This window comes from Podarcis tiliguerta (genome assembly GCF_965153285.1).
Source record: "Podarcis tiliguerta genome assembly, chromosome: 12".
In the NCBI taxonomy this organism is placed as follows: Eukaryota; Metazoa; Chordata; class Lepidosauria; order Squamata; family Lacertidae; genus Podarcis; species Podarcis tiliguerta.
This window is the reverse complement of record NC_139545.1, coordinates 50484038-50501213: the sequence shown is the minus strand read 5'-3', so window position 1 is coordinate 50501213 and position 17176 is coordinate 50484038. Positions and strand designations below refer to the sequence as shown.

The window sequence follows — 17176 nt, the reverse complement described above, 5'->3', positions numbered from 1 at the left end:
ATAATGCACCCTGCGACCTGTGGGCAGGTAATAAATGTTGGGCATGCACAGTCATTTCACATGTTGCACCTGCCAATGTTTATTTTGAACTGTTCATATATTGAAAGAATAGTGTTTCCCTAGAATATCAATAATGAAAAGAAAAAAAAAAAACACTCTCTTTACTTTTAAATTAGTGTAGCAAGAGAGGCAATCTGAACGTTTAATACAGGAAGCATTGTCTAATAGTGGGGAACAAAACTGGACTTGACATGATTCTTTGTATGATAGACATATAATATGTTCATAAGTGTACCTATTTTTATCTGTGAAATACTAGAATACCGTACATGAATATACATGTATCCTGTACTGTGTTGCAAGTTGCTGGTAAACTGAGATGCTTCCAAACAGGGGCTTAATTTGCAAATGGGGTATTGACAACTGTTTGTTGTTGGGTTGTTGTTGTTTGCTTACTGGATTTTTACCGGAAAGGGAAAATATGGAATGAATGGGAGAATTATGGGTTAGCCAATGACATTATGCAAACACTGGGGTGGGGGGGGGAGCATCCCTGCGTCCATGAGGAGCATGCTGGGGACGGGGAAGAACCTGAAACTTTCATGAGGGCAAAATAAAAAACCTATCGTATTTTTCTGTTCACCTCAGTGTGGGTGGGTGAGGGAACTGATTTTGAAAACACCCCATAAATGTTGTTTTGAAAATTTCCAAATGCAGATGAATTGTAGGTTATCTTCCCTAAGCGGATGAAATACCATCATCATTTGAAGGTGTTAAAAAATAATAATAATAAAAATGTTAGCTTGCTGTACCACCTGCAGAGAAAATCAATTGCTTCATGTCCTGTTGCAAACAGTTATGGTTAGTGATTGTTCATTTGATATTATTTTTATACAAAGCAAAACATGCTGGCTGGCTGCCCATTTACAAATCATACAAACTGTGCTGAAAATTCAAGCCCACTGATTACAGATCCGGATGCTGTATAGGTTTGCTACCAACAATGAACAGATTTTCTCTGTTCCATCCATCTGTTGTTTTTATTTATTAAATGGAGCACATAAAACAATTTACTAAGTGCTGTACACAGAATATTTAGGAAAGCACTGGTTTATTTGCACTACATTCCACTATGTTTCACTTTGAGTTTACCTCAGATAAGTTCTAAAATTAGTATCAGAACTGGTGTACGCTTGTATCGTGCATTGGTGTTTGACACAGCTTTCACTTAACAATGAATGTGCATTGATTAAATGCAACATATATGCATATTGATTATATCAGCACAATCGGAATCAAATATATTGCTGTAATTTAGGGGGCAACCCTTATGGGTACTACAGGGACAGTGCTTAATGGATGCAAGCTGTAAATCATAGCAAATTGTGTATTTGCAGCAATCTGAACAATATCCAGAGTTCAGAAATGGAAGGATGACAAATTGCTAATGCACAGTGAGGAATTTTGGTTGGAGAAAATTAAACAATGCCATGTTTAATGTGGCAAATTATAAGCAGTCTAATCATTCATCTCATCGATGGCAGAAAACAAGGACATGAATGGACTTTTTGCTATCAATATCATGGCACAAACCTGGGCATCTAATCACATTGGTTAATCATTTTAGTTATTAAAAACAGCCCGCTAATGCCTATAGATCACTTACTATCCTGCACAGCAATTTCTGCTTTCAGAGTGGATATGACACACCAAATCTGTGTTTATTTTTAATTTTTTTTAAAAAAACTAGCAGTTTTGTACTCAGCCGTTGCTTAGGAATTCTAAGAAACAAAAAAGTAATTTTGAAATCAGTGGGTAAAATCAGTGCAATTTTGAAAAGTTCAGTCTGCCATCTTGATTCAAAATGGTCACCAACTATATCCAAACATAGACGAAAATGTGATTTATCAGCTACTTTAAAGTGAGGGTGCATTTTAAATTGCATTTTAACCTGTATCTTAAATTGGTTTTTTCCCTTTTCTCCTCCCCCCCCTTTCCCCCATTATGTTTTTACTGTGATTTTATTGGTGTTAGCCACTCTGAGCCTGGCTCTGGCTGGGGAGGGCAGGGTATAAATAAAATTTATTATTATTTATTGTTATTATTATTCTTGATCTCAGAAACCATCATGCAAAAACGAGTTTCAATATTTTTAGAGGTGTTCAAATGCATAGTGAACAGACAAGCAACTTTCCAAAATATATAGTAGACAGTGAATGAACAACATTGGGTACATGTCAACATATATAGGAGTATTTCAGACAATAAAGATGGACATGGCAGTGTATTATATTTTACTATTACCAGCAGCCTCTTTTTTAGTTCAAGGGTTTAAATAATGTTTTTGAGACACATACTTGCTGTTACTTTATTCCCTTAAAAGATGCCTCTTTGTCCCCTCAAAACATACATGTTTTGAAACTGAGCTGCTTGAAATTTGCTCAGACAACCCTGCCTTCCCCCAAGTGGTATCCATAATACATTTTCTTTCTATTTATTTTTATCAAAGCTACCAAAAATAGTTTATCACATAGATGAATGAGGGGCAAAACTAACTCTAGGTCCATTTGGACACTCCAAATTGTTCTGTAGGTACTTTGATTTTGGAATTCATATGTCATTCATTTCCCCCCTCTGCAGGTCTGAAAGTCATCGTAGGTGCCCTAATCCAGTCTGTTAAGAAACTCGCAGATGTTATGATCCTGACTGTTTTCTGCCTGAGTGTGTTTGCCCTCATTGGTCTTCAACTCTTTAAAGGACATTTGAGACACAAATGTGTCAAGAACTACACGGAATATATCAGCCAGAGCATGTCCAATGAAACATCCTTTTCATCTAAACAGAACTTGACTACGTATGAGAATTTTACCAATAGCCCAGGTAAATGCTGTCCTCAGATCTTTGCAAAATAATGGATTTATTCCATCTTCTGTCTCCAGGTTTGAAGTGGGCCCTAGCAAACAAGACACACGAGTCTGCCACTTCAGATTGTTACTCCTAAGAATAGTAAGATTTATAAGTACAGTGGTGCCCCGCAAGACGAATGCCTCACAAGACGGAAAACCCGCTAGACGAAAGGGTTTTCCGTTTTCAGAGGTGCTTCGCAGGATGAATTTCTCTATGGGCTTGCTTCGCAAGACGAAAATGTCTTGCGATTCTTGAGGGTTTTTTCCGCTCCCCACCCCCTTTTTCTAAGGCGCTAAGCTGCTAATAGCCTTTTAGCAGCTAATCCACTAATCCCTTAAGCCTTTAATAGCCGCTAATAGCCGCTAATAGCCGCTAATAGCCACTAAACCGCTAATAGTGCTGCTTCGCAAGACGAAAAAACCGCTAGACGAAGAGACTCGTGGAACGGATTAATTTCGTCTTGCGAGGCACCACAGTATCAGATAAGTGCTTTGGTAGGTTTGCCATGTGGGTGGCATTGGGATTGCCAGGGAACTGCCATCGGAGCCAGAGGGAGAGGGAGGGCTCCAGAGGGATTCTGGAGAGTGTCCCGGAGGGAGAGAAGCAGTACATCTTCTGGGGAAGGAAATCAGCGTAGCACCAGGGGGGCAGATGGGGGAATCGGCGAGGTGGCTCCAAGACTCCTCGCCGGGGACCAGCGGGGGGAGCACGGGTCCTCCGATGCCCACACCCTCCCTGCGCAGAAGGCTTCCGCGCAGAGAAAGTAGGCGGCGACTAGGCGTCAAAGAACTTTTATGCTGGAAGAAGTTCAAGAAACGCCCACTGACGGATTCTGCCAGAGATTGAGACAGCCACAGGCGAGTGGCTGTCCAGACAGAAAGGGTTCACTCAGGCAACCCACCCAGGTGTGGCGCCGATTTACTCACGAGCAACCCCTAGAACCATTACAGGGATAAATCCTTTTTGGATTATTACAATCTTACTTTCCATCTCCCAAGCATGCTTCCATGAGTGGTGCGGTTGTAACTGAACCCCATGCCTGAACTTGCATAGGATGGGTGTCCAAGGAATTGAGGTGGTAACTGATCAAGTACTAAGTCATACTGAAAAATTAAAAATGAACACATCACCAAGTCTTGGTTGCGTCCACCGAAGAGTTCTTTAACAATTACTACCTAAAAAGGCTATTGTCTAACAAAAATAAGACCATAAGAAGGAGGCCCCTGCTCAATGGAGAATGTTGGGCTTTCAAATTTCAGTGGCGATGCCGAAATTCAGCAGCCCCCGCCTCTTGCCTTCTGTTCTAAATCATTATTGCAGCACCCTCTCGGCTCAGTAGCCAGTGTGGGCGAACCTGTCATGCTCCCCTAAATTTGCCTCTGCCATGTTGGACCAGGCAAAAGGGCCATCAAGTCCAACACTCCGTTCTCACCGTGGCTCAATGTAACTCTGATACCCAGCAACCACTATTTACAGGCATGGTGTGCCTCCAACAGTGGAGGTAGAACATAACCTCATGGCTAGTAGCCATCAAAATCCTTAACCTCCATGAATTGATCTAATTACTGTATTTTTCACCCTATAGGACACACTTTTCCCCCTACAAAAATGAAGGGGAAATGTGTGTGCGTCCTATGGGGCGAATGCAGGCTTCAGGAAGCTCTGCACAACCCTCGGGAGACCGGCTCCGAGGGTTGCGCAGAGCTGCCTGCAGTCCCTGGCTCAGCGCAGCTCTGCGCGGCCATTGGGAGCGGAGCGCGAAGTCCTGCCCGGCTCCTGATGGCTGCGCAGAGCTACCTCTAGTCCTGGGCTCAGCGCACTTCTCCCCATCGCCAGCCCCACAAGCTCGGGGGACAGCGGGGAGGCGGAGCACGCCTTCCCGCTGTTCCCGGACCTGGTTCTTCCAGCCCCGCACCTGGGGGGGAAATAAAATATTTTTTCTTTATTTCCCCCCCCAAAAACTAGGTGTGTCCTATGGGCCGGCGCGTCCTATGGTGCACAAAATACGGTATCGTTTAAAGTCATCCAGGTCATGGTCATCACTACATCTAATGGGTGGGAATACCATAAGTTAACCATGCGTGAAGAAGTATTTGTTTTGCCCTGCGTAGAATCTCCCAATGTTCAGCTTCACTGGACAGGATGCTGGTCATCCAAATGTGCAGCAGTTGTGTAAAAGGCAAAATCCAGTATCATAATGCCATTATTCAAATCTGTGGCGTGACCACACTGGTAACCATATTGTGCGCAAATGATGCCGTTCCCCTTGCTGTCCCCACTGAAGCCTCGCTTACTGGGGTTGCATGGCTGCAGCTTCCAAGTTCTGACAATATTGCAGTGGTGTTGTTGCCTGTTTTCCTTAAAATTAGCTCCAAAACGTCCTTGTGATTTTGCCGAAGCTCAACAACTTAACAACTTTGGCCAAAAAAGCTCAACAATTTTTTTGTCCAGATTTTCACTTTTTGAAATATGGCAACCCTAGTTTAGTTTAGTGCATGAGCAACAGAAAACCTTGGGCTCATGTACTCTTCCTCCCCCGCTCCCTTTAGCACAGATGTGATTAGAAGCACCCACTTCTGGTTTTAAACTAAACAGTTTCACATTATATCAGAACTGGAGGAATAGTGATTAGTTTAAACCGTGGTTTGTTGATGAGCCAGGTCGATAACCATGGGTTTTGACAAAACGACTGGCTGTTTTAGAACCTCTACTTATCTGGAACCATATTTATCCTTGACTCTTTTGTTGCAGTGAATTACATACATAAGAATGACACTGAAGATTATTTATTGTGCAGCAATGCTTCAGATGGTGGGTAAGTTTACATAATACCTGTTATGAGTGTGTTTAATATCTGTTATTCACTCCGAATATTTATTTACTTTCTGCTTACTTACCTCCCCTCCTCCCAAAACTGGGGCCCACATTCTCAAATTCAGTTTTTGTGTGTTCAAAGGCAAATGTGACCTTCTCATCATTTTTGCATGTGGAACATTGTGAATGTGTCCCTGTGTGGTGAGATGTGAGATCTACCATTTTCAGTTTGAAGCTGCAGTTCTGTTGCAAGGGTGGGGAACGATTTCCAGCCCGAGGGCCACAAATTCCACACTGGCCAACCTACTGGGAGCCACAGCTCTGCTGAATGTAGGAGCCATGTTTTTGAAAGGAAAAAAAGATTCACATATTTTCAAGTCTCTCCATATACAGTGGTACCTCGGGTTAAGTACTTAATTCGTTCCGGAGGTCCGTTCTTAACCTGAAACTGTTCTTAACCTGAAGCACCACTTTAGCTAATGGGGCCTCCTGCTGCCGCTGCGCCGCCGCTGCATGATTTCTGTTCTCATCCTGAAGCAAAGTTCTTAACCCGAGGTAATATTTCTGGGTTAGCGGAGTCTGTAACCTGAAGCATATGTAAGCCAAGATACCACTGTATTGGCAGAACTTTCTCTTCATACTTAAATGCTGGAGAATTTTATCACTGAAACAAAGTTGTCATTTGCAGTTCCTGCCCGCCAAAATACGTATGTCTGAAGGTTGGAGAAAATCCTGACTTTGGGTACACAAGCTTTGATACGTTTGGCTGGGCCTTCCTTTCCCTGTTCCGCCTCATGACGCAGGATTACTGGGAACGCCTCTATCAACAGGTATATGCTTCAATTCTTTTGAAACAAATTGCATGCCATAGTCTTTTGAAGCGGCTTGCTCTGCTCCTACCTTTTACAGCTCCCTTCTTAGCTATATAAGTAGAAGAACGATATGCTAGAGTCAACCAAGTGGAATCCTGGGGTGATAATATGAGATGGAAATGTTGTCACAGAGTCCTGAGCTGGTAGAATAAACTGTGCCACCTCAGAGCACAGAAGGGGGATCACAGTTATGAATGTTCCTTCTTGTAAAAAAATGTCTTGGGTCCAAAAGGCAGGAGACTGAGAGGAGATATGATAGCCACCTTCAAATATCTCAAGGGCTGCCACTGAAGATGGAGCAAGCTTGTTTTGTCTTGCTCTGGAGGGTAGGACCCAAACCAGGGGATTAAATTTACAAGAAAGGAGATTCCGAATGAACTTCAGGAAGAACTTTCCGACAGTAAGAGCTGTTCAACAGTGGAACAGACCACCTTGGGAGGTTGTGGACTCCCCTTCCTTAGAGGTTTTTAAGCAAAGCTTGGATCATGCATAGCATAGAATTTCATGTGTCATTTTTAGATTTCATGTTGTTTCTTTTGTCATCTTTATTTTGGTTAATGAATTACTGTAATTTTTTATTTTATTTTCGTGTGGTTCGTGTTTTCTATATGGTTCCAAAGGCCTTTTTCCCTTTAACACACGGGAAACTGGTGATGAAAACCTTAACATTTTGTAAACATCACAACCAAAAGAATGATTACTGTATTCTTTCTGACTACAGACTCTCAGAGCATCTGGGAAGATCTATATGCTGTTTTTCATGCTGGTCATATTTCTGGGATCATTCTACCTGGTCAACTTGATCTTGGCCGTGGTCACGATGGCCTACGAAGAACAGAGCACTGCCACTATTGCTGAAACAGAAGCAAAAGAAAGGAAATTTCGTGAAGCCATGGAGATGCTGAAGAAAGAGCAGGAGGTTCATATATTGCCCCATTGCTAATCTACAACTACCTCCATTTCCCCAGAAACATAGTTTATAGCAGTAGTTATATATAGTATGTATACAATAAAACATAAAACACCATTAAAAATAATACAAAATGATAATTAAAATGACTGGCTAATGAAATGTTTTTTTTAACAGCCGCATAGGTCTGCGGGCATAAAAAAATGTCTTTAGAATGGGGGTAGCAGAAATTGAACATGGGATGGGATCTAACATGGTGAAAGCAAGAACTTGCCACTTAATTATGATGCTTCCATAGGAGATTAAGCATCAGCTTCCATGTTTCATGTGTCCAAAAACTAGGAACTCAGACTTGAAACATGGCCAACACCTGCTGGGCAAGAAAAATCCGCCAAGACAAAAATCCTTTTAGAAAAACACCATGATTAACTTTAAAATCATGAAGGTTGTGAGTAATTTGGATATCCAATGCAAACTGTTATCTGTGAATGGGAAGTTGTCATACCAAAATGTATTATTATTATTATTATTATTATTATTATCTCATATGAAGGCATAATGGTACAATGCCCACTTCTCTTTTTCTTCATTCTAGGAATTAGCTGCAAAAGAAAACGACAGCATGTCTCATAGCTCATTTGAAGTGTCACCTATAGGTTCTAAAGAGGTCAAAGAACGAAGTAACAGAATGAAGAAGCTGTCTTTGGGGATGGAAGATTATGGGGATGATCCCAAAACCCCAAAGTCACAGTCTAGTGACAGCTATCGGAAACCGGTAGTTATTTCATAAGGCTTTTGTTGTTGTTTAGTCGTGTCCGACTCTTCGTGACCCCATGGACCAGAGCACGCCAGGCACTCCTGTCTTCCACTGCCTCCTGCAGTTTGGTCAGACTCATGTTGGTAGCTTTGAGAACACTGCCCAACCATCTCGTCCTGTCGTCCCCTTCTCCTTGTGCCCTCAATCTTTCCCAACATCAGGGTCTTTTCCAGGGAGTCTTCTCTTTTCATGAGGTGGCCAAAGTACTGGAGCCTCAGCTTCATGATCTGTCCTTCCAGTGAGCACTCAGGGCTGGTTTCCTTCAGAATGGATAGGTTTGATCTTCTTGCAGTCCATGGGACTCTCAAGAGTCTCTTCCAGCCCCATAATTCAAAAGCATCAATTCTTTGGCGATCAGCCTTCTTTATGGTCCAGCTCTCACTTCCATACATCACTACTGGGAAAACCATAGCTTTAACTAACCATTATTTCTTTTCACTTTTAATTGCACTCTAACTTGTCCTCAGAGATGGAGGAGTTTAAATGAAGGGAGAATGACACTTAATTTTTAATCAGCATTTGCCAACCCCAAATCTACATGAATGTTTTTAGAAAATTTACATTTTAGAAAGTATATATATTCTACGACTGTAGGAAACCAATCTATGCATAAAGCTTTATATGTGATGTATTTGGTTTCCCTCTACTCTTAGCAGTTCTCAGTAATAGGTCACTAGTCACAACAATAAAAAAATAGCAAACCCTGTCCATAAATCAACTAAAAGCCATAGAATAAATCAGTTGCATTGTCATCTGTCTGAATAAAGGTGTTATAAAATGGTAATCTTTCCTGGTGGTCTTACATGGCGGTAAGTATGAGAATTAACAGAGGCTTATAAATAGCAAGTTCCTTGGTTCCTGTGACTGGTAAGGAAGCCATAAGTGATTAACAGACTTACGTACCGGTACTAGTGGAAAATTCTGTGGAGTAGTTAACTAGGAGACAGAAGTGTATGTGCAAGACTGAGTTAATGAGAAGCAGGCTATCACTCCTAACAAGCTGCCACTTCTGAACGCAAAGTGCTCTTTCTTAACAGGAAGGCACAAGGCCGGTCATAAAGTTTTCTGCTGCAATTGGTAGGATTTCTGTAAGCGACTCTTACACCCAACATTAAATGTATTTAGTACAGAGCATGTCAAAGTCTGCATCACTCTTGCTAATTTTTCCCCTTCTTTTGATCCCTGCAGTCTCTCATTAGCCACAATTACGGTCCTAGTTCAAACCCAACCAAACGCCGACCAAGTCATGGAAGTGTATTCAATTTCCATGTATCCGGCCGAGATGCTGCTTCAAGGGCTGAGTTTGGGGAGGATGAATCTAGCAGCATTGGGGAGACGGAGATTCAACACAGCACACTGCTGGCTGCCCGAATGGGAAGGCGTCCAAGCATCCAAAGTCAAACCAGCTACAGTCCTCGACTGACAGCTCCAAACTACATGCAGCCCGGCAGATGGGCCACTGGAGACGATTGCAATGGGGTGGTTTCATTGATGGGGGGCAGTGGAACAAGGCCGTTTAACATGGATCCCATTTCCAGTGAAGGGTCATTACTTCCTCCAGTTATGGAAAATCCTGGGAAAGGAGATCTGGTGAGTTGAGAATGTAATCATACAGATGCAATTTTCTGATTGGTGGCTTCCCCCCCAGTTGTCTAGGCTGCAGTAATCAATTTTTTGCTATGTACCTAGAGGACAAATGATTCCACCCCTAAAAATTATCCTCAAATTACTTCCCTACAGATGATGATTATTTAAATTTCTTCCCCAGCCTTCATCATTAGTCCCAAGGCAATTTGCAACACACTCTCTCTCTCTCTCTCTCTCTCTCTATATATACATACAAACAACAACAACAAGAAGAAGAATTAAGATTATTATCCTCTAACCACTTCTCTGGGGGTAAACCTCATTGAACTCAATGGGATTTACTTCCAAGTAGGCATTCATAGAATCTCACTGTAAACGTATTTGTGAATAGTGGGCATGGAGGGTGGGGAGTGTTACCAAAAAGTTTGGGGGCAGGGGCAGACTTAAAGAAGAAGGAGTAGTAAGAGCTAAGAGGTGAGAGCCCTGTGGTATTAATAAATAGCAAATATTTTTTTTCTGCACCGTAGTGCATCCATTCTCTTTCAGCTAAGGACTGCTGTGCAGCTCTAAAGCTAAGATTCCAAAGGCACACCCATATTGAAGACTAACAAATGCATTATGACAGAAGCTTTCATGGACTACAGCCTGCTTCATCAAATGCATGAAGTGTTGTCCTGAGTTGCATGTAAACTGGTTGAGGAAGGAAGTAATAAATAGTGAAGTGAGAGGGAAATGAAACTTAGAACGACTGAACAATAATACTCATTGTCACTCGACATTTCCTCCGAATGTATTAAGACTGTGTGGTCCACTGAACTTTGCAATAAGCATATTTACGTTCATATCTGTTTCTCTTCCCGCCTGAGATCGAAGCACATAACGCTTCCATAACTAGACATGTTGTTTACATCTTTAAACAGACTACTTCTTGTGATGAAGCCAACAAGAGGTTCCAAACTCAGCGTCTCTCAGTAGATTATTATAATCACCCACTTCAAAGACAAAGGGCAGCAAGTGCAGTCAGCATCATTACCAGTGCACTGGAAGGTATGTTGTTGCATATTCATGGGCACCAATATAGTGGTTGGTTACCAAGGTTAAGGACATGCTTTAAATGTCATAAATGGGCGGATTTAGCACTTGCACTTAGGTCTATGTATTGTTTCTGTGTTGCATATCACCTTTAAATAGGGATTCAGGGCTGGCCCACCCTTGAGGCAAGATGAGACAACTGCTTCAGGTGGCAGGAATCAGAGGGCTAGCCGATCCCAATGTAGACCTTTACTGTCCCTTTGTTCCTGGTGTGGGAGTTGGGGCTACAGGTTTGTTTGTTTTGTTTTGGTTCTGGTTTTTCATATGAATTTTGTGTTTTTACTTTGTATGTTTATGCTGTAAACCACCCTGAGATTTTCAGATAAAGGGCAGTATACAAATGTAATAAATACAAATAATAAAATAAATCTAGATCTTCTCTTAACCTTCCCCCCCCCCCCCCCCGGTTGGGCGGGAAGTGCCATTTAGGGATTTTCAAGGTAACTAGCTAGCACTTTGGGATCAGAAACAGATAGGAAGCTAGTGAAATTGGAATAGCGATACAGTCACATGAGCTGTAGCTCAGTGGTCAAAGAAACATGCCCTCTATGTGGAGAGCCCCAGGTTCGTCCCAGGTGTCTTCATGAAGAGCTAGGCAAGATTCCTGAAAGCCACTGAACCTGCTGGACAAAGCTTCTGACATAAAATAGTTTCCTATGGTCTTACAAGGAACTGGCCCATGGGATTGTTAGGAGTTCAGCCTACACTCGAGGAGGACCCTGGCAGAGACACATGCCCGACTGACATGTTCTCTCCCTCCTGGTCGATCATTTGGGAGCTTCAAAAGCTTTCTTCAGCATTAACATCACAGCGACCGATGCCAACCAACACCGGCACACTTAGGGATCCACAGAGTTTGCGCAGTTGCATAACAGACCTCAGCAACTCAGCATTTTGGCTAATCTACTTTATTTACATATAGACACACACGGAGCACTGCAACATGGCTCCCTCTCTCTCTAGCATCAGACAGCAAAGAGAAAAAGAACAAAGGACAATAGTCCCACTTCACAAAACACAATAACACAAACGTCCTGTTTCCGTCACTTCCCACTCTGTGGAGTCAAAACATATAACCATCATGTGAAAGACAACAATCCCATGACTGCAATCATGGAGCAGGAATTCAATCAATTACAATAGTCCTTGATCATACATTTTTAAAAAGAATTCTGCTGGAGCATCAACAGATTCAGTAGGAATTGTTCTCACAAGTACTTATTGATCCCACTTCCTGACCATAAGCACGTGTTTCTATTTTTTTTTTTATTATGGGGAGGGGGTACCTTACTTTATTGTGTTTAATGTTTAGAACTTGAAGAATCTAATCAGAAATGCCCCCGCTTCTTGAAGAACTTGGCTGCAAAGTATCTTGTGTGGAACTTTTGCCCGCTGTGGTTGAAGATAAAGAAGAATGTGGGCGTTTTTGTTATGGATCCATTTACGGACCTCACAATCACAGTTTGCATTGTGATGAATACTCTCTTTATGGCGCTAGAACACTATAAAATGTCCCCTGATTTCGAGGCCATGCTTGGGATAGGCAACAAAGTAAGTGAATTCTGGCAAGCAGGATGTTCTGCATCAGCATGTAATAAGCTTTTATGCGTTTGTTATTATTATCATATTGATTCCTGACAGCATTCACCCTTCCCCAAAGGTTATAAGGTTCAATGACTCTCACCTGCCACTATCTGAAGAAAATTCCTTTATTAATTTATTTCTGTTAACTATGACAAACTGTTATTTAATTGAGTTCGGTCTCTTCCAATAAATCTCCTCGGACAGATTTATGGTTTAATGGCGCCCGGCACATTTCCGCTGCGCGGGCCTCTGTAGGTCGTAAAATCATCAGCAGAATTGCACAGCTTCGCGTGTGATAAGGGATGACACCGGAGACGGCAGCTCCTTTTTCTCTAGCTTCTTTATTGTTCCGAAAACACATATATACACAGATTAGAATCCATCGGAGTGTAGCTGCATTTTCCCAGCTCCTCTCTCCCTGAGCTGGGCAGCTCAACTAACACTTTCGCTTTCCACAGAACACACACACAGCATAGCAGGCTGTTTACGTCACGTCCTGCCTGATAAGCTCTTCCCTTCAGCTCCGAGGCACAGCAGCTTAACTCTTTGCTGCTCTCAACACAAACTGTGTTATATCTCTTGGTATTAGCATACCCAGATATTTAATAGATTCGGAACAAATCTGGAATTTATATTCCTTGGATGAATGGGTAATCAGGTTTTGACTTATTGGCATCAGTTCTGATTTGGAGCAATTCACAGAGTAACCAGATACTTTACCAAAAGCATCTATTGTTTGCATCAAGATGGGAATACTAGCCTGAATAGTACAAAATAAACAAAAGAATATCGTCTGCAAATGAAACTAAATTATATTCAATATTATAAATCTCACAATGTTGTCTAATAGCACAAGCCAAAGGAAAGGTGGCAGACATGCTGCCAGTCACTTTGACCCTAGGAGTGACGGCCAGGACAAGCCACATGCTCTTCTTATATGCCCAGGGAGCAGACTGAGCCCACCCTCCAGGAGTGGCCCACCCCTTGCCCACTCACAATTGGCTGATTGAGCGAGCTGGCAGGATCTGTTGCCTGGGCAGCAAGCTCAGCCCAGGGACCTCCTTTGCTGCCCGGGACACAGCCCAAGGGGCCTCCGTCTTCTGATTGTGAAGGGTGATAGAGGGAGTGCCAGATCGCAATGGAGCCGCCCAGAAAGTGTTTGCGGACTTCTCAACGTGCCTGTTTGTCATGTGAACTTTCCCTAACCCCGGCATGAGGAGAGAGGATTCTGGAACATGCAGATTTGACGTCTCCACTTCTACTTTGCAGATTTTCACCGGCATTTTCACTGCAGAAGTGATCCTGAAAATCATTGCGCTGGATCCCTATTATTATTTTCAGCAGCGCTCAAATATCTTTGACAGTGTGATTGTCTTCATAAGCATCATTGAACTGAGCAGTGAACCCAAAGAGAATAAGGCATCAGGGAAAAAAGGCAGCAGGAAAGGAAATTTCACAGTTTTACGGACCTTGAGGCTGGTAATTCCTTGCTCTCTTTTTTCCTCTTCCTTCCTTTCTTTTTTCATGGACATATAGGACAGGATTTCCCACGAGCTATATCTTTTGCAGAAGATCACTATTGATTATACATCTGTGGAGCACTGTGAAAGATTTAACTTGCTAATCTCCAGATGTGCCCTGTGAGGGATGTTATTTTCAGATAGAGGAAATTGAGGCAGTGGCGTAGCGTGAGGGGTGCAGGGGGGGCCGGCCGCACCGGGTGCAACATCTGGGGGGGGCGCTCGCACTCGCAGCTCTCTGCCCCTACCTGGCTCACTCTCTCTCTCTCACTGCAGTGCTGGCTGTGCGAATCCGATCCGAGCCGCCGGGTCGCCGCCCACTGTGGAGGGGAAGGTGCCAGGCGTGCGGTGCGGTGCGGAGAGAGAGCGAGGGACTATCTGGGGGAGCGACAGTGCAGCGGGGGGCGCAAATTACTTGCCTTGCCCCGGGTTAGGGGGCCAAATTACTTGCCTTGCCCCGGGTGCTGACAACCCACGCTACGCCGCTGAATTGAGGGCAAGAAGCAGCAGCTTCCCCAAGGCCACCCAGTGCATTCCGGACCAGGAAGGGAGTTGAAAATACTTGTCCAAGGCCAGATCCTGTGCTGTGCTGCTTGGGAGAGACATGAAGGAGACAAGCTATCAGCGGCCACTAGACACAATGGCCAAATATTACTTCCAGCATCGCAGAGACCATGCCTCTAAATACTGGTTGCTAGGGAAAAATGAGTGGGAGTGTGTTACTGCATTTATGTTCTGCTCTGGGGCTTCCCCATAGGCACTTGTTTGGCTGCTGAGGGTCGGACATAATAAATAACAATATGTTCAAAAGAGAACGAAAAGGCCAGATGAAGCTGAAAAGAAGGATAAACAGAGTTAGAACTGAAGGCTACAAAAAAATAGAAACTGCCAAACTGTTCTGTTCTTTGGTTATCTAACAATACAATACTTTCCTCCCCAACAGATGCGAGTCTTCAAGTTGGCGAAGTCTTGGCCAACCTTAAACACCCTTATTAAGATAATTTTAAACTCAGTGGATGCTCTGGGCAACCTTACCCTCGTTCTGGCCATTATCGTCTTTATCTTCGCTGTATTTGGAATGCAGCTATTTGGGGGCAACTATAAGACTCATTGTAAGAAATTGGCCGATGACTGCAAACTACGATGGCATATGCAAGATTTTTTCCACTCCTTCCTTGTTATTTTCCGAATTTTGTGTGGAGAATGGATTGAAACCATGTGGGGTTGCATGGTGGTCAATGAGCAATCAATGTGCTTACTTGTCTTCTTGCTGGTCATGGTGATTGGAAATTTAGTGGTGAGTTTACAGATACCTTTTGGTTTCCCTCCCCTTTTTATCAAAATTTTGCTTTGCTATTAATGAAAAGGGGAAAGGTGTTTGAAAAGTCCATCCTCATGCTGTATCTTTAAAATGAGACAAGTATGTGGAATGGTAGTACTCCAAAAAAATATGTCCTGGGCTGTGTCTGCCAGGTTCTTGGAATCACAAGTGGGGAGGGTGCTGTTGTATTCAGGTCCTGCTTGCAGGTTTACCAAGGACATCTGGTTGGTTACTGTGCGAACAGAAGGCTAGACTAGATGGGCCATTGACCTGATCTAGAAGGGCCCTTCTACTGTTCTTATTTTCTCACATCTTTCACATCAGCCAGTGTGGTGTAGTGGTTAAGAGCGGTAGACCCGACATCTGGTGAACTGGGTTCGCGTCCCCGCTCCTCCACATGCAGCTGCTGGGTGACCTTGGGCCAGTCACACTTCTCTGAAGTCTCTCAGCCTCACTCACCTCACAGAGTGTTTGTTGTGGGGGAGGAAGGGAAAGGAGAATGTTAGCCGCTTTGAGACTCTTTCGGGTAGTGATAAAGCGGGATATCAAATCCAAACTCTTCTTTCAGTCTTTTCTCAAGCCATTGGGAAATGAAATTAAATTCCATAATAAGGAGACAGGAGAAGGAAGTAAAACATCTTACCTGCCTCTCGCTCTTACCTGGCTTTGTAGGCAGATTTTCTGCTCCAATTTGTCGATATTTGTTCATTCCACCTATGTTCTAAAACTAGTTTGCAAAGAATTAATAAGAATGAAAATAGATATATCATTTTAAGAGTAGACAATGCATACAACTAGGGTAAAATGTGCTTTAAAAAGCATATGTTAATCAAGCTAACATAAAAATGCATTATATTACGGAAAATTGATTTCCAGAAATGCATATATTAGGCAAAATTGCATACAAAGTGTGTATATCACAATAAATTTGCACTAAATTGCTGATGAATTTTCATGGTTTTTTTTTTTAAATAAAAAACCCCCACACATATCAATTGATGTGCAAATGTGGAGAACTGAACTTAAGGTTGACAAAATGAGAAACTGGGAGAAACCAAAATTGACAAATTTTGCCTATCCCTGGCTGTTGGTTGGTTTCCTTGTCCTGGTCATGCCAGAATTGGGTGTTTCCATCTCTCTTCAGAAAAAAACAAAAGAATTATGCCAGAAATGTTGTTGAACATTTGCTCTTCCCGTTGCTTTGAGGTGCTCAATTTGTTCATCGCCCTGCTGCTGAACTCGTTCAGCACTGACAACCTCCTCCAACTCCCGGAAGACGACCGAGAAACGAACAACCTTAAAATTGCCTTCGCTCGGATCCACCGAGGGCTTCATGCAGCAAAACAGGCAATGTTGGCTTTTTGTTTCAAAGCTCTTGGGTACAAGCGGAAGGCAGCTCAGAAGAAAATAAAATGTGAATCTGAGAAGAACGGGCTGGAGCTTCGAAAAGATCTCCCGAACTTCAAGGAGAGTCATGGTAACAGAGAGATCGAGAAGAACGGGGAGAGGTGCTCTGTTCATATCCCGGATGATTTCATCAGCAACCCCAATGTGTTTGTCTGTGTTCCCATTGCTGCCCCCGAGTCTGATAGCGAGGGTTCTGAAGATGCTGATGAGAAGCAGGGGGCAGCCGTGGAGACAGAATATGCAGAGAAGGTAAGGAGTCAGCTGAAGGCCACATTGCCATGTTCAAGGAAAGGCGGACAAATATTGCAGCGGACAGAAATGGAGACAGCCATATTAATGTCAGTC

The 17176-nt window shown here is 43.0% G+C and overlaps 1 protein-coding gene across 5 annotated transcripts in view; it reads left to right on the top strand.

Moving 5' to 3' along the window:
* The window catches only part of LOC310660804 (sodium channel protein type 5 subunit alpha-like), a 45883-nt gene that overhangs the window by 8968 nt on the left and 19739 nt on the right, over window positions 1–17176 (top strand). For all 5 annotated transcript variants that reach the window (XM_083406052.1, XM_083406053.1, XM_083406049.1 and 2 more), the window contains exons 3-13: window positions 2641–2880; window positions 5659–5722; window positions 6410–6551; window positions 7315–7512; window positions 8099–8278; window positions 9509–9910; window positions 10828–10954; window positions 12312–12550; window positions 13853–14062; window positions 15047–15400; window positions 16631–17080. In XM_083406052.1, the coding sequence (XP_083262178.1) occupies window positions 2641–2880; window positions 5659–5722; window positions 6410–6551; window positions 7315–7512; window positions 8099–8278; window positions 9509–9910; window positions 10828–10954; window positions 12312–12550; window positions 13853–14062; window positions 15047–15400; window positions 16631–17080 (2606 nt within the window). The remainder of the gene's footprint in view (window positions 1–2640; window positions 2881–5658; window positions 5723–6409; window positions 6552–7314; window positions 7513–8098; window positions 8279–9508; window positions 9911–10827; window positions 10955–12311; window positions 12551–13852; window positions 14063–15046; window positions 15401–16630; window positions 17081–17176) is intronic.